This window comes from Carassius auratus, chromosome 3 (assembly GCF_003368295.1).
Source record: "Carassius auratus strain Wakin chromosome 3, ASM336829v1, whole genome shotgun sequence".
In the NCBI taxonomy this organism is placed as follows: domain Eukaryota; kingdom Metazoa; phylum Chordata; class Actinopteri; order Cypriniformes; family Cyprinidae; genus Carassius; species Carassius auratus.
In genome coordinates, this window is record NC_039245.1 from 3,640,740 (window position 1) to 3,664,820 (window position 24,081).

General features: G+C 37.2%; 3 protein-coding genes and 1 long non-coding RNA gene across 5 annotated transcripts; all 4 read left to right on the forward strand.

Moving 5' to 3' along the window:
- The first annotated feature begins 318 nt into the window (after positions 1–318).
- LOC113043615 (V-type proton ATPase 16 kDa proteolipid subunit-like) lies at positions 319–7,513 on the forward strand. Its single transcript, XM_026203119.1, has 3 exons — positions 319–575; positions 2,131–2,314; positions 6,441–7,513. The coding sequence occupies exons 1-3, from the start codon at positions 503–505 to the stop codon at positions 6,646–6,648; spliced, it is 465 nt and encodes a 154-aa protein (XP_026058904.1). The 5' UTR covers positions 319–502; the 3' UTR covers positions 6,649–7,513.
- A 1,860-nt stretch (positions 7,514–9,373) lies between these two features.
- Positions 9,374–15,954, forward strand: LOC113043625 (SPRY domain-containing SOCS box protein 3-like). The gene is made up of 7 exons (XM_026203128.1): positions 9,374–9,543; positions 10,366–10,512; positions 11,561–11,738; positions 11,835–12,022; positions 12,443–12,545; positions 12,651–12,776; positions 14,368–15,954. Exons 2-7 carry the CDS (start codon positions 10,387–10,389, stop codon positions 14,721–14,723), a joined length of 1,077 nt encoding a protein of 358 aa, XP_026058913.1. The 5' UTR covers positions 9,374–9,543; positions 10,366–10,386; the 3' UTR covers positions 14,724–15,954.
- A 1,086-nt stretch (positions 15,955–17,040) lies between these two features.
- LOC113041479 (uncharacterized) lies at positions 17,041–18,638 on the forward strand. The gene is made up of 2 exons (XR_003275398.1): positions 17,041–17,114; positions 18,393–18,638. It is a non-coding gene; the product is annotated as an uncharacterized LOC113041479 (long non-coding RNA).
- Positions 18,639–20,106: 1,468 nt separating this feature from the next.
- LOC113043634 (nucleoside diphosphate kinase 3-like) lies at positions 20,107–23,595 on the forward strand. 2 transcript variants are annotated; one of them, XM_026203147.1, is made up of 5 exons: positions 20,107–20,243; positions 22,093–22,223; positions 22,299–22,400; positions 22,504–22,616; positions 22,888–23,595. In XM_026203147.1, the coding sequence occupies exons 1-5, from the start codon at positions 20,198–20,200 to the stop codon at positions 23,003–23,005; spliced, it is 510 nt and encodes a 169-aa protein (XP_026058932.1). In that variant the 5' UTR covers positions 20,107–20,197; the 3' UTR covers positions 23,006–23,595. The 2 variants fall into 2 exon arrangements, with proteins under 2 accessions (XP_026058932.1, XP_026058924.1); XM_026203139.1 differs by lacking the exon at positions 20,107–20,243 and adding an exon at positions 20,831–20,956.
- Positions 23,596–24,081: the final 486 nt, after the last annotated feature.

Here is a 24,081-nt window from a genome sequence, read left to right on the forward strand (position 1 = left end):
GACCACCATCTGGTGGTTATAAAAGAATGAAACAAGTTCTACCAGATGAACAACTGGTAAGTCTTTATTCCTTTGATTCACATATCGTAGTGAAAGCCTGCAATGGAACATACCAAAACGCCTAAAAATAGGGGTGTCCTTCGAGTGACAAAACCACCCAAACCTCACTCAAATCTAATAATGCATTTAATTATACTAACATGTCTAAAATGATCTCCGCGAGCCCGTGACAGTCCGTCATTACAAAATCTTAGAAAGAAATATGTTGCGTATTCATAAGTCATCCCTGAAGAAGCGGAAATGGGCCCTGCAACTCACGATTGGTCATGTGACACTCTCCGTTTCGCCATTTTCTTCCTCTCCGCCGGCGATCAAGCTCCTGTCGGATTCGTGACCATCTCTTGCGCTCCGATCCAGAGCTTCTCTAGAGCCTGAGCCTCCCCGGACTGAAGCCTTCCTCCCTCTCCGTCTGTAGTTGTAGGTGTCTGAACGCGCGAGGAGAATGTCCGCCCAGAGCCCCCAGTACGCTCCCTTCTTCGCAGTGATGGGTGCCTCGGCAGCAATGGTGTTCAGTGGTAAGAGACGCCTCATTTCAACCTTAATCAGAGTCCCCATCACTTTGAATGCTTCACTGAATGCATAGTCTGAGTAAAGCGACGCGAGAGGCTGTGAACGGCTTGGTTTTGCGGAACCGTGCACGTTAACGTTACCTGTAGTAAAAGACGAGATGCGAGGGTTTCCATCACGGCGCGTGCCGTCTCAGTTGAGCTAGTGTCTATAAATTATTTATTTAGTTTCTTTTAAATCCTTCATTGTCACTGCTCACTGAACCCTACGTGGTAAACTTAAGACGCTGTCGTGTCTCACGTTTTAATGTTTGCGCGAGGACGTCGTTTATTTAATTTCCTCCGAAGCATATGGCTGAAAAAACGACCATTTTTTTTATTATCATTATTCTTTTTTTGTCATTCTCCATTTTACATTCTCATATCCTCCATATATTGGTCTAGATTGTAACCGTAGCGTCGTCTGACTGATTAAGTGTCACTGATTTTTTTTCGTTTCTTTTTCAGATCGACACGAAATGCATTACTTAATTAACATAAACAGGTTTGCTCTTATGTAATGCGACAGCCTGTTTTTTAAAGACACGCTTATCTCAGAGCCACACTTAGTTTCTGTACTCAAACGAGAGCCATTACTCTTAGCATTCATCACATTTTGAAGTGCGAAAAGACACTCGCGTCTGTAATGTAAGTCATGTGACAGAGAGCGAAATAAATGACCACTGCCTCAATGCTTTGCTGACCTTGTCTTTTAAAGTCTTTAAAGCAAGACACCACAGGTGAATAGGGTACAGCAAATTTTCTCAAATTGTTATGTTTAAATATTTAAATGAGGCATTATCTATGAAAAGGACCGTTCACTCCAAAATCAAAGTCCTGTTCCAGACCTGTCGGAGTTTTCTTATGTTGAACACAAAAGAAGAAACTTTGAAGAACACTATCCAAAAATCGATTTCCATAATAGGTAAAAAAAGTAACTGGTTTGATTGGTTTTATATATATATATATATGAAAACACTGTCAACACTCTGGAAAATAAAATTAGGAAATAATCTATATAAATCATGTGAACGACCTATAAACACACCCTTCTGTAAAAAACGGCAGAATATAGATAGGAATAAAACTAGTGTATGGTGTGAGTTTGGTGTATGTAAGTGGGGATTTCTGTCTCCGTGCAGCTCTTAAAGCTGAAATTTAAAGAGACAAAATGTAATAAAATAAGCACGTGCATGTGTACTTTGGATGTTTTCTAAAACAAGTTATAGAAGCTAAATTGCTCATAATTGACCAGTGCATAAAAAAACAAAATACTATGGTTTTGGCTATACTGTCTAGGCTTAAAATGGTTACAGAGTATTCCTGGAACAGTTGGTTTGTGTTTGGGGGGGGGGGGTGATATTTAAGACCTGTGTGTTAGAATGATGTTCATTAGTTGGGTATTTGCTTAAACCTACAATGTGAGCCCTGTCCTGTATTCATTAAACTCTACCCCATCATAAGTGCTCGTTTTCACTCTCTTGGTCTCTTTGCAGATGTTAATTGTAATCTTCTCTCTGTTTAGCATTGGGCGCTGCGTATGGGACAGCCAAGAGTGGCACAGGCATTGCTGCCATGTCTGTGATGCGGCCAGAGCTGATCATGAAGTCCATCATTCCCGTGGTCATGGCGGGTATCATCGCCATCTACGGCCTGGTGGTGGCTGTACTTATTGCCAACAACATGTCTGCCGATATCACGCTCTTCAAGTGAGTCACGCTCTTCCCTTGTGTCTTGTCTGCTTAGGATTTTCCTACAAGTCACTCTCAGCTTCCTCAGAAATAAAAAATGACACACACTTTATTGTTGGCTGAGTAATGTTAGTCAAACAACTGTCTTTAATATCTGTTTGATAAGAATAATTGGAAAAATCTTAATGACTCTACATTTTCACCTAGTCAGTTAAGCTGCGCAATATCGCGTTCATTATCGAAGATGAATCGCCTTCAAAAATTAACGTGATATTGCGTAGCTTGTCAGTGATCTACGGCTCTGTCTATTAAATGCCGCTCCATTTGAAAGCAGGTGATGGCGATTTTAGCAGTAATCATGGAACTGGATTTACAGACTAGGTGCGCATGATCATATTGTTAGATATATCGCACAGCTCTACACAGCCCAGGATGGGACACCTTATCTCGAAAAAGGGTGTGAACCAGTGCATGCAGAGTTCGTCTACCTCGCGTTGTTAATGTGTGGGGCACGAGAGCAGGTCAGGGGATGTGCGCAGAGTAGGAGAATAATAATTTATGGATTACTAATTTGAATCCATACATTATAACGAAAACAACACCTTAAAAATTAAAAGAAGCAGGTTTTTGCTAACACCTAATTTTAAACCGGTAAACTCCTGAAAAATCCAGGATCCAGGAAGCGAATTCAGTCAGTAAGTTCAAAACGGCGCTCATGCAGAGAAAATGTGGATGCAGGGTTCGTTAAAGGTGCTTAAAGTACTTGACTTTTTTAAATTTAAGTCCTGGAAAACCCTTGAAAACTGCCATATTTTTGAGAAGGGCAGATTATCTGAAATAAGTGTTATATACACACACACACACACACACACACACACACACACACACTAAAGCCTGTTTTCCTCTAAGGTCTATTTGTATTACAAAAAAATATCAGATTACCAATAAATTAGATAAGATTATCTAATAAATAGGTTACTTGATTACCAAAATAATAATTAGTTACAGCCCAAGATGAGTTAAAATATTTCAAAATACAACTGCATTGTTTTGGTTTGTGTGATTTTAAAAATATTTTGTAATTTAAAAACATCTTAAAGAGATGTCTCATTCTATTGAACCAAGTATCTGTATATCTCTTGAGCTAAGTGTATCATCACACACACTAGTGTTGATAAGTGGTGATAAGGCTCATAATTTCCCAAGTGTAGTCTGATTCAGCTTTCATTCTTCAGGTCAATCATATTCATGAGAAAAAAAAGTTTGAATAAGGAAAGTGATAATCTTGCCATAATATCCTTAAAAATGTTGAAGTTGCCACAGTCATTGCATGCTTTTGTGCTGCACTTTATTTGTTCGCCGCCTTCATTTGTGTGAGGGAGTGACAGAACATGAAGGTTTTAACCTGTGAACTTTTGTTTTATTAGTTTATTAGAATTTGAACGATAAATAATATTGTTTGATAAGTGAGATCTCAGATTTTTTAAGTCCTGGAATTTCATTTCTGTATGGGCAAAATTTATATCACAATATATTTATTAATTTCTGTCGATACAATATAATTCCGATAATAACACTATTTAAAAAAGCCTTGAATGTCCACAACAGATGTCTGTGCATACAAACTTATGAAAAATGAATTTTAGACAGGTCTGTGAAACCTCATATAAAACAAAAACAGAACAAATGTTCACCTTTTATGTTTTCAGCCTTCACACAAACAAGAAATGTGAAATCACTGTCAAATAATCGTCTCAGACTTACCTTATTAATATCTTAAACCTCAAACTATAGGCTAACACACATTACCAGTCCATAAATCCGTTTTTTGAACAGTGTATTTTGATGTTTTTAAAGGTTTCTCTTTTGCTCGCCCAGCCTGCATTTATTATGTGATCCAAAATACAGCAAAAACAAGTAACATTTTGAAATATTTTTATTTAAAATAACTGTTTTCTATTTGAAAATATTTTAAAATGTGATTTATTCCTGTGATTTCAAAGCTATATTTTAGCATCATTACTCCAGTCACATGATCCTTAAGAAATCATTCTAATATTCTGATTTGCTGTTCAAAAATCATTTAATATTACGTCGAAAACAGTGTCAAATTTTTTCAGGTTTCTTTGATGAATTGAAAGTTCAGAAGAACAGCATTTATCTGAGATGGAAATCTTTTGGAACATTATAAATGTCTTTATCATCAGTTATTGATCAGTTTAAAGCATCATTGATAAAAGTATTAATTTCTATAAGTTGTTTAAAAATAAATAAATACTGACTGCAAGCTTTTGAATGGAATAATGTTACAAAAGCTTTTCATTTCAGATAAATGCTGATCTTTGGATCTTTCTATTCATCAAAGAATCCTGAAAAAATTCAGCAAATCGGCATATTAAAATGATGTCTGGATCATGTGACGCTGAAGACTGGAGTTATGATGCTGAAAATTCAGATTTGATTACAGGAATAAATTACATTTTAATATATATTTAAATAGCAAGCTGTTATTTAAAATGTAAACTAATATTTCAAAAATACTGTTTTTGCTGTACTTTGGATCAAATAAATGCATGCTTGGTGAGATGAGAATAAAAAAAAAAAATATATATATATTGTAAAAGTAAAAATCTTACGGTTTAAAAACTTTTGACTGGTAGTGTAGACTGAGTATTCTAATAGATTGAAACAAATGTGCTTTATCCAGTATAAAGAGAATAAAAAGTGCTCTAAGTTGCTGCCGAAAAAAAAGAGCAACAACAAAAACAAGTTGCTGGAGACAGGCTTATTATTGAAAGTGCAAACTGACTGTCCGCCAGCAGGAGGCGCTATGAGAGCGGCAGAAACACTGGAAATATCGGAAATGTTTTAAAAATCATATCACCTTTATTGAGAAAAAAAAAAAAAAATATATATATATATATATATATATATATATATATATATATATATATATATATATAGTGATACATATAGATATTGAATTATTGTCCAGCCCTAGCGAAGAGAATAGTGACTTTTGTCCAGATGTCAGTAAATTGTTTTTAGTGGGTATTTGGCTTGAAAGTTGAGTGATTTATTCTGGATGCTGGCTGAAAGTGTTGTAGTAGATTATGTGGTGGTCAGTGGTTTAGTGATTCTGAATGGATTCATATAGTTACAGTCAGGTCAAGGCAGGAGGTTTTGTGTTCTTTGGCATCTCCCTGTGGTCCTGTTTGTTTTCGCACCTTGACTTGTGCTTATTTGTATTGAAAACATTTAATTATTGATCGATTGATTGATTGTGGACCTATACATTATGAATTACTTTTTGAGAACATATAAAGAGCTGTTACTGTCTCTACATAGAGGTTTAGCGGTATCGTTGTTTTTTTGTAAATTATTGTTTTTTTTAATGTAATTAAGGGCTGCATGATAACTCGCATGCGATATTTAATGAGCATCTTTTCAGTAACGCTATCAGCAATCAATCTCTACAAGTGTGTGATTTCACATGGAGCAGCATTAACTACACAGAGCCGTTGTTCACTGACAAGCTGCGCAAACCATGATCATATTTTGCGCATGTTTTGCGCAGCTTGTCAGTGAACAACAGCTCTGTGTACCGTATTTTCCGGACTATAAGTTGCACTTTTTTTCATAGTTTGGCTGGTCCTGCGACTTATAGTCAGGTGGACCACATGAAACAAGAGAAATGAATCAAGAGAAAACATTACCGTGAGAGGGCGCTCTGTGCTGCTCAGTGCTCCTGTAGTCTACACTGAAAACACGGCGCCCTCTCGCGGCTGTAGATGGTAATGTTTTCTCTTGGTTCTAAATAAATGCGACTTATAGTCCAGTGCGACTTACTTGTTTTATCCTCGTCATGACGTATTTTTGGACTGATGCGACTTATACTCAGGTGCGACTTGTAGTCCGAAAAATACGGTAGTTAATGCTGCTCCATGTGAAATCACGCACGTGTAGAGATTTACCGCTGATTACAGAACCGGCTTTACTGACAAGATGCACATTAAATATCGCATGAGATTTTATCGTGCAGCTCTAATGTACTTGTTTATATATTTTATTAGCAATGAAAACAGTCTACGTTATGTTGTCTTCATAATGTAAAATGTTGTTCTGTGTCTCTCTCTGTGTTTAGGAGTTTCTTGCACCTGGGTGCCGGGCTGAGCGTGGGTCTGAGTGGTCTCGCAGCGGGCTTCGCCATCGGTATCGTGGGAGATGCAGGAGTGAGGGGCACAGCCCAGCAGCCTCGCCTATTCGTGGGGATGATCCTTATCCTCATTTTCGCTGAGGTTCTGGGGCTCTACGGGCTAATTGTCGCTCTTATCCTGTCCACCAAGGGTTAATCCCTCTTATCATCTCTTACACATGAACAACCATCAACCACACACACACACAAGCACCAACGCAAACATCCTCCAAATGATACACATTGAGTAACTTCACCACCGGAAAAGATGAGAGGGGAATTTTTGCGTGCATGCGTGTATCGTGAGTGTGCTGTTTGCAGGTGAACGTGTGATTGAACTTCCTCTCTGTGTGTAGTAGCCTGGTGTGCGTTCCCCTGTAAATGCGCTGTGTAGCTGTTGCTCTCGTCCTGTGTGTGTGTGTTTAAATAGATGCCCTCTTTCTCCTTTGCTACTCTTGTCCTCTATTATTTTGTCAATTTTACTCTCTTTCGAAGAACAAATCAAACATTGTTTTGTTACTTTTGGGACCATTCAAATTGAAACTCTGTTGAGGGCCTAAATGTACAAAAAAGAGATAATTACTTATTTTTTTTCTTCTGTTTTTGCTGATTATTTATGAAGATTGTTCATTAAACTGTTAAATGGATCAAAGTCTTTATTAAAATTTATGATTATCTAAGTACATTACATGAGTGTGTGTGTATCAGAAATATATACATGTATATCTGTATAGGTAGGTGAATTGCGCTGTGGGAAATTTGTGGAGTTACTTTGGGTATGTAATCATTGATTACCATGCAGACCGTTGTCTTAATCAAGGTATTGATGTGCAAGTTTACTAAGTGTGTGTGAAACGAATCGATGCACGTGTGTGTCTGTGAGCGAGTCTGTGTTTTAACTCCTAAGGTGACGTTCTTCAGACGTGTAGCGTTTTACCTGTAGTTGATACTGTTTCTGGTTCCATTCATGGATCAACACCAGCGCAGCTTGTCCGGTTCCGAATAAAACTTCCTCACCCTAATTTCAGTTTCCATTTTATTCAAACACACACTTGATGTGATGGAAACACACTGCAGATGTTCTAAGTACAGGCCAATCCTTGGACTGTAACATATCCTGTCTTTCAACTTAATCTTCACAAATTACAGCCTCTTGTGAATTCGAAATATAAGAATATATACATGTAATAATCAAGAGAGTCGAAAAGACAGATGGATTAATCCACAGGTTGCCATCTGGTTGTCTGAATCACTGCACTGCAGCCTCAACCAAACTTGATCATGCTCTGCCTCCCTGTTCATACAGTCTTTGGTCTTCACGCTTCCGGAGGAAAGGAGGAGCTGCACTGCTTCATTGTGCAGACCTCTTACCGCACATCGGTGACTGTCCTAGTTTTATTACACCTCAGCAATAGGGAAAGACAATTTTTTAAATCTAATTATTTTTACAAATGAGGACATTTGATTATAACAGCAAAATGTCATAGCCTACTGTGATTATTAGTAAATGTCGAAGCCTGTCAAGAAAGTTTTACAATTATATTTTGCTAAAAATACTTCTATAAGGTATTTTATTCTATAAAGACTAAGGTCTGAGAAACAAAATTTGATTTTTGTTTGATATATGTGTATACACACACACACACACTATAAGGTATATTTCATAATAATTTTTGCACATTGACATTTTGATGACAATTAAGCACAAAAAAGTAGTTATGGGCACATAATTATTATTTTACATTTTTACATTACATTCCTTTTAATTTATAAAATTCCATTATTTGTTTTGTCCATACAGATATAAGTTGTTTTCTTTTTTTTTATTACACCAATGAACGTGTACTTTCCTTTTGAGAAAATGGTCATATACAAAAAATAATGAGAAAAAGACGAAATTTGATGGCCCAAAAATAGATTTCATTTTCTTAATACACAGAGTGTAGGAGCCATATCTCAATTTATGATTAACTCTAATTTATTTTGTGCTTAAATATATGATTTAAACATTATGATTTAAATATGAGGAAACTTTTTCATATTTTGCACTAACTTGTCATGTGAATGGATTTGCTCCTCCTCCCTTATGTGCCATTAGGGCACACAGGTGTTAATAGGGAAGCAGCATTGTTTTGGAGTTAGAGGGTGGAGAGCAACAGTTTCTTCGATCACATGCAAATGGTACAGCTTTTAAGTTGTTATAAGTTTTTTTTTTTGTTGTAACCTTGTTTGGAAAGTAAACCGGAGATTGTGATTAATAAACCATGGGATTTTTTGGTGAAACCGCATCTCTGTGCGTGCTTTATGGACATGTGCATCGGGAATGACTCCACTGCTAACCTCAAGGGGCTAAAAGAATCTTGTTTGGAAAATTGGCCTGAACACAGAGAAAGCAAATGAATAAATTCTTATTTCTTTCGTTTGACTGTCAGCTGAACCTGAACAGACATCAACGAAATACCTAATCAAGATTTATGAACAAAATTAGGGTACAACTTTTATAAGCATGAACAAAACTGATAGACTGTAGAAAATAACCTTATAAGGATATTCTGAAATAGTCTGTTAAATTGTTCGGTTGAAGATTACTATACCTGAACATTAAGAATACAGCAAAAAGCTGTAAGTTTGTCTAACTGAAACAGACAAGTCTTAATTAATCTAGTTCATTGATAATGACAAATGAACATCTGCTTCAATGTCGTGTCTCTACACTTGTCTGGATGGGGCAGCGGGAGCGTGGAGGCGTTTATCCTTCAGTTTTAGGACGAGTTTGACATTTAAATGACAGCCGTTTAGACCTGTAGTTACGCGAGCTAGTATATAAAAACCCCGCCTACTCAGAATTTCTGACCAATGGTGTTTGGGCTGAGGAGGCGGGACATCTTAAAGCATTGTTTACGTCTGTCGTGAAAGTAGGTCACAGGACAGTGTGACAGTTAGCTGGTGGACGAAATCCGCTTGCTTTTACAGATACATACATTACAGTGTCATACTAACATCTTTAGGTTTACGAGATTCTAACGATCGTAGTGGTATCCCTAAAAGACAGGTAAGTTTGCTTGTGCTTATGCTAGTAAATGCAGCAGACAGGATGTAATGTTAGCGCATGCTAAATCCGCGATCCTCCGTTAGCGCCAAGATCATGTAACGTTACGTGTTATATGGCGAAGCCTGTTGCTCATTTTTAAAATTATTATTATACGGGCTGGGATACTATTTCAATCCAAATAATATTCGGTATCATTAGCATGGTTGCAGGCGATCTGTTTTCGTTTAAGCAAATACGCCTTCGATTCTACAGACTTGCAAGGTGCCTAGCTCCCTTGCTGACCAGTTTCTGCGAGGCCTAGCAATGAGAACATGTTTTGTTATTTTCCGGAATTAAATGACTGAATGCATATGTCACTGGCAGTTAAACTGAGCGTGTTGCCAGCTAACTTAGTGTTTACATCTCGCGCGAGAAATGCTGTAGTAGAAGTTTAGCTTCATGAGCGGACCTCACGCGCAACGGGATTTACAATAAAACGTGCATGAAATAATCCGTTTGTCATTTTAGAAATTACTTGAAGCTTTAGTGGGGAACACGTGGTAGGGACACAAAAATTTTCTGGCTTCTGACAAACTAATAATTTGGTACTTTATATGTATAGCACAGTTACTTGAACGTCATTTTTATGGTTATTTATTACTGGAATATCTCTGAAGTAACCGAGTTATCATATGTCTGTCTGTTTATCATATTTCTGTGAAGCTGCTTTGAAACAATGTGTATTGTGGAATGAACAGTATAAATAAATCTTTCCAATATAACTGCCTGTTGTCTCTCTGTTCATGCTTTATTACAAGCCTCTGTTCTTTCTGTGATTGACAGGTGCGGAGGCTCCTGGTTGGCATGTCAAGGCGGAGCAGAAACAGCAGGGCATGGAGGTACGTGTGGAGTGGAATCCGACGGGATGCAGACGCAAGAGCATTGGTGCTTGCCTCTGAGAATGACGAGTGGGCTTATGATCGCCAACAGGTGCGTATGGATGATACAGAAAGGCCTTTAGATGAGGCATAAATCCAAATATGAAATTTGCTGTAAATTTCAGTAGCTCCTCACTGCAGAACACAAGATCTGGGGGCATCGAAATTTACTCACCCTCATGCCATCCAAAATGTGGATGATTTAGTTCTTTTCATCAGAACAGATTTGGAGAAACTTAGCATTACATCACTTGCTCTCCAATGGGTGCCGTCAGAATGAGGGTCCAAACAGCTGATAAAAACTTAACAAGTAATCCACACAAATCCAGTCTATCAATTAATGTCTTGTGAAGTGAAAAGCTGCTTGTTCATAAGAATGAATCAGAATCAGAATGTTTATAAGAAGCAAATCCATTATTAAGAAGTTATCATTTTAAACTATTTCCTCTTGCCACAAATTTCCATAATAATGGTTCCTCCAGTGGAAATATTCATTCCCTGTTGTCTTCTCACATCAAAATCCACTAGCACATTTGTTTAGAACTGCTTTGGACTGTTTTCTCTTGTAAACATTATTTGATCTGTGCATATTTCTTTACTGATACAGATAAGATGACTTTCTCACTGGAGAAAGTATTATTACAGTATTAAGAATAGAGTACTCATATTTGAGCAAGAAGCAAGAGTTTGAAGTTAAAAGCGTCTTGATGATTTTGTTTCTTATAAACATGCAGTCATCTCATCCATCACATGAATAACTGTGATGTTTTTATCAGCTGATTAGACTCTCATTCTGTCAGCACCCGTTTCATTCCAGAGGAGCAAGTGATGTAATACTGAATTTCTCCAAATCTGTTCGGGTAAAGAAACCAACTCGTCTACATCTTGGATGGCCTGCGGGCGAGTAAGGTCTCCGCAGATTAAAATTTTTCCTTAATTAAAACTATTCCTTTAATTTTTCATGTGACAAGGACTTTTGTCTGAAGTGCTGAACATCATATGTAAGAGTTTTCAAGTCAAAAAAGCATAAATGCCAGACAACAAAAAAAAAAAAGACTGAAACTGTGTCAGATCTGAATTTGCACACATATGTCTTGCAGTACAGTGACTCTGATTCTGAAGCCGAGTATCCAGCCATCGTTCCGGCGGTTCCGAGCGCGGTGCCTGTAACCGGAGAGTCATACTGCAGCTGTGATTCACAGATGGAGCTCAGCTGTAACCCACGGCTCCGGGGTTACACACACATGCGAGACTGCTACTGTGGAGAAGATGACCAAGGTGCTGCCACATGCAACATTAATACATAGGTTTTACCTTGATCATGTTTATTGTGACTAAATGTGTTCTCTTATTGGCTGTTTACTTGTTTGTCAGATTTTGACTGGGTGTGGGATGAGGGCAGCCGGTCGTCTGCCACGCTGCTGACCTGTGAGAACAGGAAAGTGAGCTTCCACTCGGAGTATAGCTGTGGAACGGCAGCCATCCGCGGCTCCAAAGAACTCTCAGAGGGACAGCACTTCTGGGAGATTAAAATGACTTCCCCTGTCTACGGCACAGACATGGTGAGGAACAAAAGTGCAAATGAGTGTCTTTATGCATGTTTCGTATGGTAGTGATAATCAGTATGGTTTTTGTAAATAGGGGGCAGCCTGCATATGTTGGACATTTTATCTGAAAAGTCATGTTAGACTTAAAGCTGAATCAGCAGACTGAAGCATAACTGTCAGCATACAGCTAGAAAGAATGAAACTCGCTGAATCAGTTGAGTCTTCCAAGATGTGAACCACATTGCAATGAGGGTAGTTTTGCATACTTCTTGAAAATGTACCCAGCAGTTCAAAAGCAGTATTGATAATGACAAGAAATGTTTCTTCAGCAGGAAAGCAGCATATTAGAATGATTTCTTAAGGATCATGTGACACTGAAGACTGTGGGCTATTTAAAACTTTACGGTTGAATTCTCTCTGTGTGTGTTCATGTAGATGGTTGGTATTGGCACATCAGATGTAAATCTGGATAAATATAGACACACGTTCTGCAGCCTGCTGGGCAAAGATGAAGACAGCTGGGGTTTATCATATACAGGTAAAACAGGTTCAGTGCACAGTGTTCACAAACACCTGTACTTTACATGAAAGCATGGTGCATAAGGACTCTTTTGTAATATAATGTATGTTTGTGTTTTCTCAGGTCTGTTACATCATAACGGTGATAAAGTGAGCTTTTCGTCACGTTTTGGACAGGGTTCCATTATTGGTGTTCACTTGGACACTTGGCACGGCACCCTCACCTTCTACAAAAACCGCAAGTGCATCGGTAAGATGACAAACTCCTTTCAGCTGCGATCTTATCAGTCTTGTTTCTTAAGTATCCTACACATTTTAATGTGTCAGTTTCTTTCTAGGAAGTGAACGATGACATATGAACAGTTACATTCTTCTAAAAGGAATGTTGTGAAGAAATCTGTCAACAGAAAATTGCCAAAGCTGTTTTCAGTAACTAGACAAACATGTTTTTAACATTACATTTTAGTTATTATTAACAGTAAGAAACTGTATTGTTGTTATTGTATTCTTTTTCTTGTTGTTAAAGGGGGGGTGAAATGCTATTTCATGCATACTGAGTTTTTTACACTGTTAAAGAGTTGGATTCCCATGCTAAACATGGACAAAGTTTCAAAAATTAAGTTGTACGTTTGAAGGAGTATTTTTGTTCCAAAAAAACCTCTTCCGGTTTGTCACAAGTTTCGGAAAGTTTTTTTCGAGTATGGCTCTGTGTGACGTTAGATGAAGTGGAATTTCCTTATATGGGTCCTGAGGGCACGTCTGCTGGAAGAGCGCGCGCTCCCGTAGAGCACAGCACTGAGAGGCTGAGCACAGCCTGATCAGCGCGAGAGCGTCGCGAAATGTCACAAAAGAAGTGTGTTTTTGGTTGTCAGGGCAAGACAACCCTGCACAGATTACCAAAAGAGAAACAGCATTAAGGGACCAGTGGATGGAGTTTATTTTTACAGAGCATCAACGAAGTTGTGCAAGTGTTTTTGTTTGTTCCCTGCATTTCGGATTGCACATCGTTTATTTCTTAAGGATAATGCAGTCCCAACTAAAAAGGGTCACGATCGTGTGTTGGAACCGCATGCGGTGAGTAAAACTGCTTCAAATATCTCAGTGTTGTTAACTTAGCTATCAGCGCGTAAGCACATCAAATAAACAACATGTGATGTTGTCATCAAACTGCACTTTCCACATGTACAGCTTAAAAAAAAAAAAAAAAAAAAAAAAAAAAGACGACATAAAGTGGAACGTAGTCATTTTCCAAAACCGCTAAGCAAATATATACAGTTTCAGTACATACCACATAGCATACCGCCTTTGCTGATGCTGCTCTTGTTAAATTTCAGCCTCTGGATCTGTTTCACAGCTTCCACATGCTCTCAACTCAAAAGCCTACTGGCGCTCGTGATTCTTTAGCTCCGCCCACACGTAAAAAAATAAAGACTTTTTGGAGTTATGAAGGATGCAGTACTACTCTATAGGTACTCAAGATTAACAGGATATTGAGTGAAAACGAGCATTTCACCCCCCTTTTAAATAGTTTCGTTGGTGTGTGTGTGTACATAAAAGTTTAATTATTGTTAGAATTATATTTAGGATAGTTACATTTGACTGAGTGAGAATGGAAGGTGTTGTTATTGTAGTATTATGTGTTTTTTTACTGTAATATTTTCTCACTGGTAAATGAGACATGAGGTAATCTGACAGTTTTGTATCAACACTCGACCGACGCCGTCTTTCGCCGAGTCACTGGTTAGCCTCTGCTCTGTCTGTGGTTAGCTCTGGTTAGCAGTTTTATTGCTGTTCAGACACTCATTTGATAACATTTGTCCTGTATGTTGTGTGTGTGGCAGGTGTAGCAGCTACAGAGATGAAGAATAAGCGTGTTTTTCCGATGGCGTGTTCCACCGCTGCTAAAAGCAGCATGAAAGTGATTCGCTCGGTCTCCGCTGCCACCTCTCTACAGTACCTGTGCTGCTCACGCCTCCGCAGGCTGCTCCCGTCTGGAGTCGATGCCCTCCGAGTCCTGCCCCTGCCGCCCGGCCTCAGACACCTTCTTCACTCCAAACTGGGATGGGTGTTAAGCTTGGATCATACGCACATGCACTCGAACACACACACCCCACCAGGACCCTCCTCAGGCAGTGACTCTGAGGGCTGCTCCTCAGACCCCGAGGCCTGCCAGCGGAAACGTTGCCGCTGGACCTGAGGCTGCGAGTGCACATCCATTATGCATCATTATGCACACATCAGAAAATGACACAGCAAATAAAAAAAGAACCAACATATATAAACACTGGACGTGTGCTGTCAATCACAACGGTGGATGACAGGGCTTGCTGCAACTTCAAGGGCAGTCAAGCCTGTTTTACTAGTTACATCACTGGTAAATATTCATCTTTCAAGGCTCTAAAGGTAGTTTGCTCCATCAGGTGACATTTGGATATATATATTGCAGTATTCAATCATAATCAGTTTTTATTATGTTGTGAACTCCGATTGGAAAGAAGCCCATCATCTCTTCAGAAACAAGATGTGAACCTCATGAACCTGTTCTGACGTGGGGAACAATAACATGGCGTCATCTAAAACGCAGCATTTAAAAAAAAAAAAAAAGTTAACTTGAGTGAACTGTAAATTTCTTGGGGGCAGAAACAGTTACCTGATCTCCTTCGATGTCTTGCATATTCATGTCTTTCTCTATTACAGGCCAGTCAAACATCTCAGCACTTCAGAGTGTCAAGGTCTGTTCCCTGTTGATGTTTGAACAATCTTTGTAATGGTTTTTACTCGGACTAACCAATAGACAGTAAGTAACAACAGTGACGTCATTATGAATGTCTGCATAAATGTGTTTTAAAAACCATTATGTTGAAATGGTGAGGAAAATTGCTTGTGTATTTTGACAGTTTTTGTCTCTAGGTATTACTTTGGATCCTAGTTCTTTCTCAAAGTGTGTTTATGTGTGTCTGAACAGTATTTTCATAGAAATCCTGTTCTCTGGAAATACCTCGATGCAGTTGTCGAACTGACTGATGTTAACTGAAGTGGAGGTTGATTCAGTTTTCAGTCTGTGCAACATCTCTACATGAGGTTCATATTGAATTCAGATTTATATGGTTTGTATGGCAGATTTTGTATTTCGTTGTTTTAAAAATGTTTTTGTTATGCATAAAGCACTTTTTTGCGCTTATTGTATGTATGTAGAAATATATACAGGTCCCTATACTGTGTTCTAAGCTTATTGTGTGTCATAAGCGCTCTCTTTTTCTCTCATTCACTCTCTTCCTTCTCTCTTCCTTTTCCCGCTTTTACAAAATTACATGAAGCATGGCCTTTTATATGAGTCAAGAAAAAAATTATATATGCATTAAAAAAGGGGCTGAATATGTTTTTGTTTGCTCTTTTTTGAGATCTTAATAAAGGTTTCCACAAGTCAATCATATAGTTGCTCTTATTACACAAAACTAAAACTACACTTTCCATCATATTGCATCTTTTGGAGAATGAATTTCTAATTAATTTTGTACAGAATATTTCTGACAAAATACTGCATGATGAAGATAATACAGTAAAGATGATTTATTTTGGTCTGACTAACAAATAAGAAAGTTCATGTTATTAATTATATGTATGTATATGTAATATAACAGACTGCTAGACTGTCACACTTGTGAGGTTGAATGCTCACTATAAGCAGAACAGGAAACGAATACGCATGCGCAGTTCGGACTGACCAATTTCCCTGTTGAAAAGTTTAGGGTCAGTAGCATCATGAACCGCACTGTGGCTGCAGTGGAGTCATTCATTTGACTTGACCTCCTCCTGTACAAGCATTACAAGTTTAGGGTCAGTAAGTTTTTTTTTTTTTTTTTTTTACTTAAGTGAGAATGCACTAAATTGCTAAAAAGTGAGACATTTATAAGACATTTATAATGTTACAAAAGAGTTTGATTTCAAATAAATGCTATTCTATTGAACTTTATTAATCGAAGAATCGTGAAAAAAAATCACAGATATTACAAAAATATTAGGTTGCACAGCTGTTTTTAATAATAATAATAAGAAGAAATGTATCTTGAGCACCTCATCAGCATATTAGAATAATTTCTGAAGGATCATGTGACACTGAAGACTGGAGGAATGATGCTGAAAATTCAGCTTTACCATCACAGGAATACATTACAGTAAACTGTCATTAAAATTGTAATGATGTTTTACAATATTACTGTTTTTAATGTATTTTTGATTAAATAAACACAGCTTTGGTGAGACAACAAACATGAACAGTAATGAATGAGAGACGACATTACATATTTTGAGTAAATGCATATTTTGAGCAAATAAATAGAGATGGGTATAAACGGAGGTCGGAGCCAGCTCCAAATGGGCGTGTCAGCTCCAAATGGGTGGGACTTCAGCTCCAAGTGGGATGTACAAACCTCCAGAGTCTTTTGATTGGTTTATTTAATGTCATGGGGTTAATGCACGCTGCAAATCCCCGCCCACCAAAAAAAAAAAAGAAGAAAAAAAAAAAGAAAAAAAAGACGACGTCAACTTCCCAAGGCTTTTCAGCGTCAAGAAAGAGGAATTTTAAGGGGTAAGTTTAGACTTGTACAACGTATTACAAGTTGTGAAAAAGTGCAGTATCTTGGCGGTAGATGTTTTAGTCTTGACGTAGTTAAATTATTTCTGCAATACATATTTAGGATTTACGCTGCAGATTATGGACACTGAAGACCATAAGCAGGTATTGTGACTAACGTTACGTAAAATATGTAGGCCTATGAATTATAACTGCATTGATACTTAAGCGATCAATAACTATTAATAGATTTAGTACAGTGTTACATAAGACTGAGTCTTAGGTAAAACTCCTAACTGATTATGCTTGGACTTAAACAAAGCTGGTCATTGTTTCAAAACCTGCTATTATATTTTTAAAATGTTATCTATTTTTACGTGTAACGTTCATTCAAATAATGTAATGCAATTGAAACATTTGGTTTAATTACCAAATTCATTTTTCAATTTAATAATCATAACAGTGGATATATGAAGATAACTGCAGTGTCCATTACCATGCATTACATATCAACAGTAGCCTATAGGGTGTAGAATTAATTTTGTCATTGTAGGAAACACCAACAAACAAAAACATTATGTGTAAACTTTGTGGTACAGAAAGTTCAAGTCTGGGTGGCCAGAAGTTAAATTTCAATGACCTGGTTACTGCCTCTCTCTGTAAACACAAAGGATCACTTTCCTGATTTTTTGTTCTTTCCACCTTTTTTTGTTCTTTCTATGCATCAAGATGTGTAATTTATTGTGTCTGAATAATTTTGACTAATGTGTGTGTGTGTGTGTGGGTGGGTCTTTGTGTGGATAAATTATGTTCATACTTTAAAGGTGGACATTTGCAACAGCGCTTGTCCCTAAAATTGCTCCAGGGGTATGGTCAGAGACTGTCCTAAATGACAAATGTTGGAATGTAAATGACATTACATTCTGTGGACGTCTCACATAAATGTGCATTGTACTTTAGTTAATGTTAACTTGTCAACAGTGAATTATTTTACGATGTCATTGGACTGAATGTTTAGTGACTAATGACACTTCATTCCAGTAAAAATATAATCCATAGCATTGGAGAGAAAGTAGCAAAAGTGTTCCAATGCTGATAAAAATCAAGATGGTTAAAACCTCAGGTTCCTTAAATATCTTTTCTACAGGACTGTTTGGGGTTGGACAGATTTTGTAATGGTTTTGAAGTCTGATGCTCACCAGGCCTTCATTTATTTGTTCAGAAATGCAGTAGAAACAGTCATATTGTAAATTGTAATAATATTTTACAATAACTCTTTTCTATTTGAGGCAGCAGTGGATCTACCCCAATCATCATTAACGGGACCCCAGTGGAGACAGTGAGCAGCTTCAAATACCTTCAAATGCCCTGCAAAGAGTAGCTGAGCACATGTCCAGAACATCTCTCCCTTCTCTGCAAGACATCCACACCAGGAGATGTAAATCTAGGGCTGTTAAGATCCTTAAAGACCCCACCCACCCTGGAAATCCACTGTTTCATCTGCTACAGTCAGACAGACGCTTCTGCAGTCTGATGGCACCAACGGAGAGACTCAGGAGGAGTTTCTTCCCTCATGCTATCAGACTACTAATCATGGACATTAAACACACTGAACTTTATAGACTGGTTGTTTAGGGCTACCCAATAACTCTCTGCACACTGCGCTTTTTTGACAACCTAACTATGCAACTCATCCTCACTGCACATTGTTTACATCTCTGCACATCATCTGTGTAGCAGTTTCTGTGTAGCATCTCTACAAATCATCTGTGTAGTAGTTTAATAGTTTAATATTGTGTATATTTCATTATTTGTATTTAATTATCTCCCCAAAAAAAAACTTTTTATTTTTTTCCTGTTGTTTCATTATTTGTATTTTAATTTCCTCTTATTTTTTGCACAGTCTAAAAAGAGTATGCCAGACCTACATTTCACTGCTTTTTGCATGTCATATAACAAATAAAACTTGAATTTTGAGTGGTGTGGAGCGTTACCTGTGATCGAGTTGGTGATAAAAAGGAGATGGAGAAAAGAGTGTCTTAAATTGGACTTTAGTACCATTAATATTTTCCTCTTAAGTCTTGGAATGTTTTTTTTTTTTAATTATTATTAATTCTTGTATTACTATTTAGATTATTTTTTTCTTTTTTTCAATTAAATGTTTATTTGTCAAATTTACTTCCATGTGTGGCCTTTTGTAATGTTGTTTCACCTAGAGCCAAGGGGGTTGTAACAATCTAAACAATATAATTCTCCCTCAGATTTCAAACTTGCATTAAAGAAAAACATTAACATACAGTAAACATTTTATTGCTCTAAATTACTCATTCATTTTCTTGAAACTGATGTAATTATGAAATGAATATCATTTAATATACTTGAATGTTTGCAGTTGTCACAAAATTAAATAACAACCTCTTGTTAATCAAATTTAAACTACAATGAAAAACAATAAATCAGTTTTTCATTAGTATCGCTACTTTATGCCATCCTCATTCGCGCGCACCCCGGCAATGACGCAATTTGAAATGTCCGCTTAAACTCCGCCCATTTTGTAAAGTCCCGCCCACTCGCGGCAAAAGTTCCTCCCACTTGGAGGTCTCCGTGAAGTCCAGCCCACTTGCGGCAAAAGCTCCTCCCACTTGGAGGTCTCCGGGCTGCAGCGATACCTACTTGAATAAATACAGCAACCTCACTGTGATAGATTGTTTGGATTGGGGAAGTCGTGGCCTAGTGGTTAGAGAGTTTGACTCCTAACCCTAGGGTTAACCCTATGGGTCAACCAAATTTGGTCTAAATCTGAAAATGAATTGTCTCACAATTATATATAATAATATAAAAAAATTGTCATGAAAATCACAAACCGGTTTTGTTTTTTTATTTACCATGTATACATTACTTGCAGACAACCCAGGGATCCGATCTATATCAAACTTTATAAGTTTCCAACTTTTTATTTTCGTTTTCCTTTATTTTTTTCTTGTGTGTATTGATGCTGAGACACCACGCACGCGCATGTCACCTAGCAACACTCGTTAGCGCGCGCACGCGACTCCTCCCTCTCTCTTCCGAAAACTCCTGCGCCTTTGACTGCTAAGATGATCATACTTTGCTTAACGATATTTGCGAACATTTACAAGACTGGTAAGTAGTGCCAATTAGGTGAATTTTAGCCGTTTATCTGCTGATTGTCGTTTCAAGTGAAGGAACGACTCGGGCAGTCCTCTTGTCTGGGTCTCATTTTACTTCATCTCGTGAGTTATTGTTTGCTAGCCTGACTATCCAGTTGTAACGTATAAGTGGCGCTGCGTATGTAAACCCAAGCTGCTATGTTTTAGGTGAGACTGTACTATGTTTCCGAGTTAAAACATACTACAGCAACATGCATTGTAATGCAAATATTTCGCTTTAACACGTGCGGCCCATTCACGTCATGCATCTGCCTAAGAAGGATAACTTTACCACCTACACGTGTGTCTTGGGTCCCAGTCTGCTCTGCTAACGAATAACATTTGAGATTATTCCCAAACTCGACATTCATAACCTGTGATTAGTAAAAAGGTAATAAAACGCGTTTTCTGTTAAATTCTCAGCCTGATCCTATTAATAGTGCCGTTTGCGTTCCTGTGATTGGTTCTGGAGTATTGGCCTGCGCAGTGCTCGCCCGTGATTGGTCAGTCGGGGTGCTGAATCCGCACGTGATTGGTCAGTCGGGGTGCTGAATCCGCACGTGATTGGTCAGTCGGAGTGCTGAACCCGCGAGACTGCTACGCGAATAATGGGTTCTAAAAGGTCGTTGTCTGACACAGAAGAGCTCGCGGATTTGGCGGCAAAACACGGCAGGATTATTGAATCAGGTAACGTTATGCAGAAGAACACCTGCTCAAGCCATTTCAGTGTGCGCTATATTACAGGGACCACAAACAGGACGAGTCGCGCTATTATTATATCGAGTGCTTATATATTGGTTTTATAAAATAATAATTATATTTAATACTATGTTAATATAAATTATTCGTTTGATTTGGGAAATGAATGCGTTCTGATTGCGTCGGTTCTTTTTGTGACCATACAGCTAGCTGGCGAGCACTAAGAGGTTTATTGCCTTGGTATTAATAGTGCATATGGGCTTTCAAAATGGGTTGCTGTTTTCCAATGAGTGGATTTATTTGTAAAAAAAAAAAAAAAAATTGTAAATGTGTACAGTACAATTATCCCAAACAATACAGTACAAATATATATATATATATATATATATAGAGAGAGAGAGAGAAGTATTAATTTCAGTTTAAATTGTTGTTTATATAGATCTTGGAGTCTATATATTATCCATTAAATTTAAAGGCAATATGTAAGATTTTTTAAAATTAAAATATCCATATATAATACACTATAACAGACAGTACAATTATCCCAAACAATACAGTACAAATATATATATATATAGAGAGAGAGAGAGAGAAGTATTAATTTCAGTTTAAATTGTTGTTTATATAGATCTTGGAGTCTATATATTATCCATTAAATTTAAAGGCAATATGTAAGATTTTTTAAAATTAAAATATCCATATATAATACACTATAACAGTATTATATATTTTGCTGACTTGTGTACTTACATTGCCAAATGTTTCGAAGATTGTTTAAATCCAGAGAAATAAGCAGTTTTAACTAGTGATCTTACCTGAATATAATAGCCAGTATTAACAGTTTACGTGATCTGGCTCTTGATTTTATTATTATTATTATTATTTCTTTACCGGGAAGCAAATAAATCAATCAGAATCAGAAAGTGTGTAATAAATTAGAATACCACGCATTCTGGATTCGACTAATCAAATCTGTTTTTATGTAAGACGTTTAATACATTTGAATAGCACACATAATAACTTCTACAAGTCACATCTGTTTTGATTTCTGTGTAATGAACTTCGGTACACAAGCAAGCAATAGCTTTGAGAGGAATGAGTTTAACCTCAGATGTTTATTGCAGGATGGACTGGCACAAACGAGCGCACGTTCATCGCAGTGAAGCCAGATGGAGTTCAGCGCAGACTGGTGGGTGAGATCATCCTCTGCTTTGAGCGCAAGGGTTTCAAACTGGTCGGCATGAAGCTCCTGCAGGTGAGAGCACCACTGGAGCATCTTTCACATAAGATTTACCTGGAGAATGTATCATCTGTGTTATTATGCCTGTAGGCATCAGAGGAGCAGCTCAGACAGCACTACAGGGACCTGAAGGAGAAGCCATTCTACGGTGGCTTGGTCAAATACATGAGCTCTGGACCCATTGTTGCAATGGCAAGGAACACAGTGCCTCCATATTGATCCCAAATATGAGTTCTGTAATTATGCCACATCTAAAGACTTACGTGTGTCTGTCTATTTGCATGTTTTTAACTAGGTCTGGCAAGGGCTGGATGTGGTAAAGACTGCCAGAAAGATGCTTGGAGAGACAAACCCAGCAGACTCTCTCCCTGGCACTATCAGAGGAGACTATTGTGTTGAAGTGGGCAGGTTAGTTTGTGTTTTAAACAGTGTTTATATTGATAGATGGACAGTAAAAATAGTTTTTGAAGTTAAAAATGAAACGCACTTTTTACTGAAGAAAATACTTAAGCCTTTCTAACAGTGTTACTTTCTTTGTGAAATTTGTTAATTATTAGCACTAGAAAATAGTTTCAAAGTAAACAGTTTTCCAGTATTTTCATTGACTCGTCTGTTGCATGAATTCATCTATGGTTGTATTAACATGAATGCTTGTTAAATGTGTTTTTCTTGTTGGCAGGAATGTGATTCACGGCAGTGATTCAGTTGAAAGTGCTCAGAGAGAGATCTCACTGTGGTTCGAGCATCATGAGTTGTTCTGCTGGGAAGAATGCAATGAGCACTGGATCTATGCTTGAAACCCATCATGTAGCACTCACACACTTATCGTAACATACAGCTTCAACAGCTTCATCTGCTCCTCTCAATAGAAAACTCTGCTCAAGCCATAAATTGACCAAAAAAAAAAAAAAAACAGGAAAAGCTAGCTTGTGTTCTCAAGGTAACCTGCCTTCGTCCCTGATATCCAGTTATTGGTCATGCTATATTGAATGTTTTGGTTTCTTACTGCTTTCTTTGCAGATGTTAAATCTTCACAGATATTCACTGCATTACTAATCTTTGGTAGGTTGGTAAGTCATGCATTACTCTAAGATATTTTACTCTTTTAATAAGATCTTTAATCAAATCGAAATATGTTGTTTACATTTTTACCTCCAGCTTTTGATATGGATATGCTTCTTGATGCACTCTGTAAAAAAATACTTGTATTAATCATGTCACAAAAGGAAAGCAATAATGAATGACAAAGAGCCAGCATGTTCTGAATAACTGAATAACTGACTTGAATATCCCAGTAATACTTTGTCTTACTCTAGTGCTTGGAAATCATTTGACCAAAGGGCGCCTTACTTTACAAATAAATTATTCCTTTGTTCATTGACTATTATACAAATTTGTGTTTGCTAAGCTTTTGAATTTGTTAGCAAGTATGTCTCATGCTTAAGTCTGAATTTATTTGGTCAAATATTAAGTAAAAATATTAACATTGTGAAATATTACAATTTAAAGTATTTTCTATTTTAATATATTATAAAAAGTTAATCGTTTGTTATTATTTAGAATAATGTGTGATTGATTTGCTTCTCAAGAAACATTTCTTATGTTGAAAACTTTTTTTGCTGCTTAATGTTTTGTGAGAAAACAGATTCTCTCAGGATTATTTGATAATTATAAAGTTCAAAAGAACAGCATTTATTTGAAATATAAATATTTTATAACAAATGTCTTTCACTTTAGCTCAATATTGATCAATGCATCCTTGAAAAACATTATTATTTTCCTTCAAGGACAAAAATATATATATTGGTAGTAAATTTTCCATTAAATATTTTGTGCAAATATGTATAAAGTATTGCTCTGCCTAATAATTGTA

Excerpts from the sequence above, each read along its gene's own strand:
- LOC113043615 (XM_026203119.1), top strand. The coding sequence starts at position 503 with ATGTCCGCCCAGAGCCCCCAGTACGCTCCCTTCTTCGCAGTGATGGGT. Across the intron at positions 576-2,130 it reads GGCAGCAATGGTGTTCAGTG|CATTGGGCGCTGCGTATGGG; the intron begins GTAAGAGACGCC and ends CTCTCTGTTTAG. Across the intron at positions 2,315-6,440 it reads GCCGATATCACGCTCTTCAA|GAGTTTCTTGCACCTGGGTG; the intron begins GTGAGTCACGCT and ends CTCTGTGTTTAG.
- LOC113043625 (XM_026203128.1), top strand. The coding sequence starts at position 10,387 with ATGTCAAGGCGGAGCAGAAACAGCAGGGCATGGAGGTACGTGTGGAGT. Across the intron at positions 12,023-12,442 it reads CTGTCTACGGCACAGACATG|ATGGTTGGTATTGGCACATC; the intron begins GTGAGGAACAAA and ends GTGTTCATGTAG. Across the intron at positions 12,777-14,367 it reads CAAAAACCGCAAGTGCATCG|GTGTAGCAGCTACAGAGATG; the intron begins GTAAGATGACAA and ends TGTGTGTGGCAG.
- LOC113043634 (XM_026203139.1), top strand. The coding sequence starts at position 20,878 with ATGGGTTCTAAAAGGTCGTTGTCTGACACAGAAGAGCTCGCGGATTTG. Across the intron at positions 22,224-22,298 it reads TCGGCATGAAGCTCCTGCAG|GCATCAGAGGAGCAGCTCAG; the intron begins GTGAGAGCACCA and ends TTATGCCTGTAG. Across the intron at positions 22,401-22,503 it reads CTGGACCCATTGTTGCAATG|GTCTGGCAAGGGCTGGATGT; the intron begins GCAAGGAACACA and ends GTTTTTAACTAG.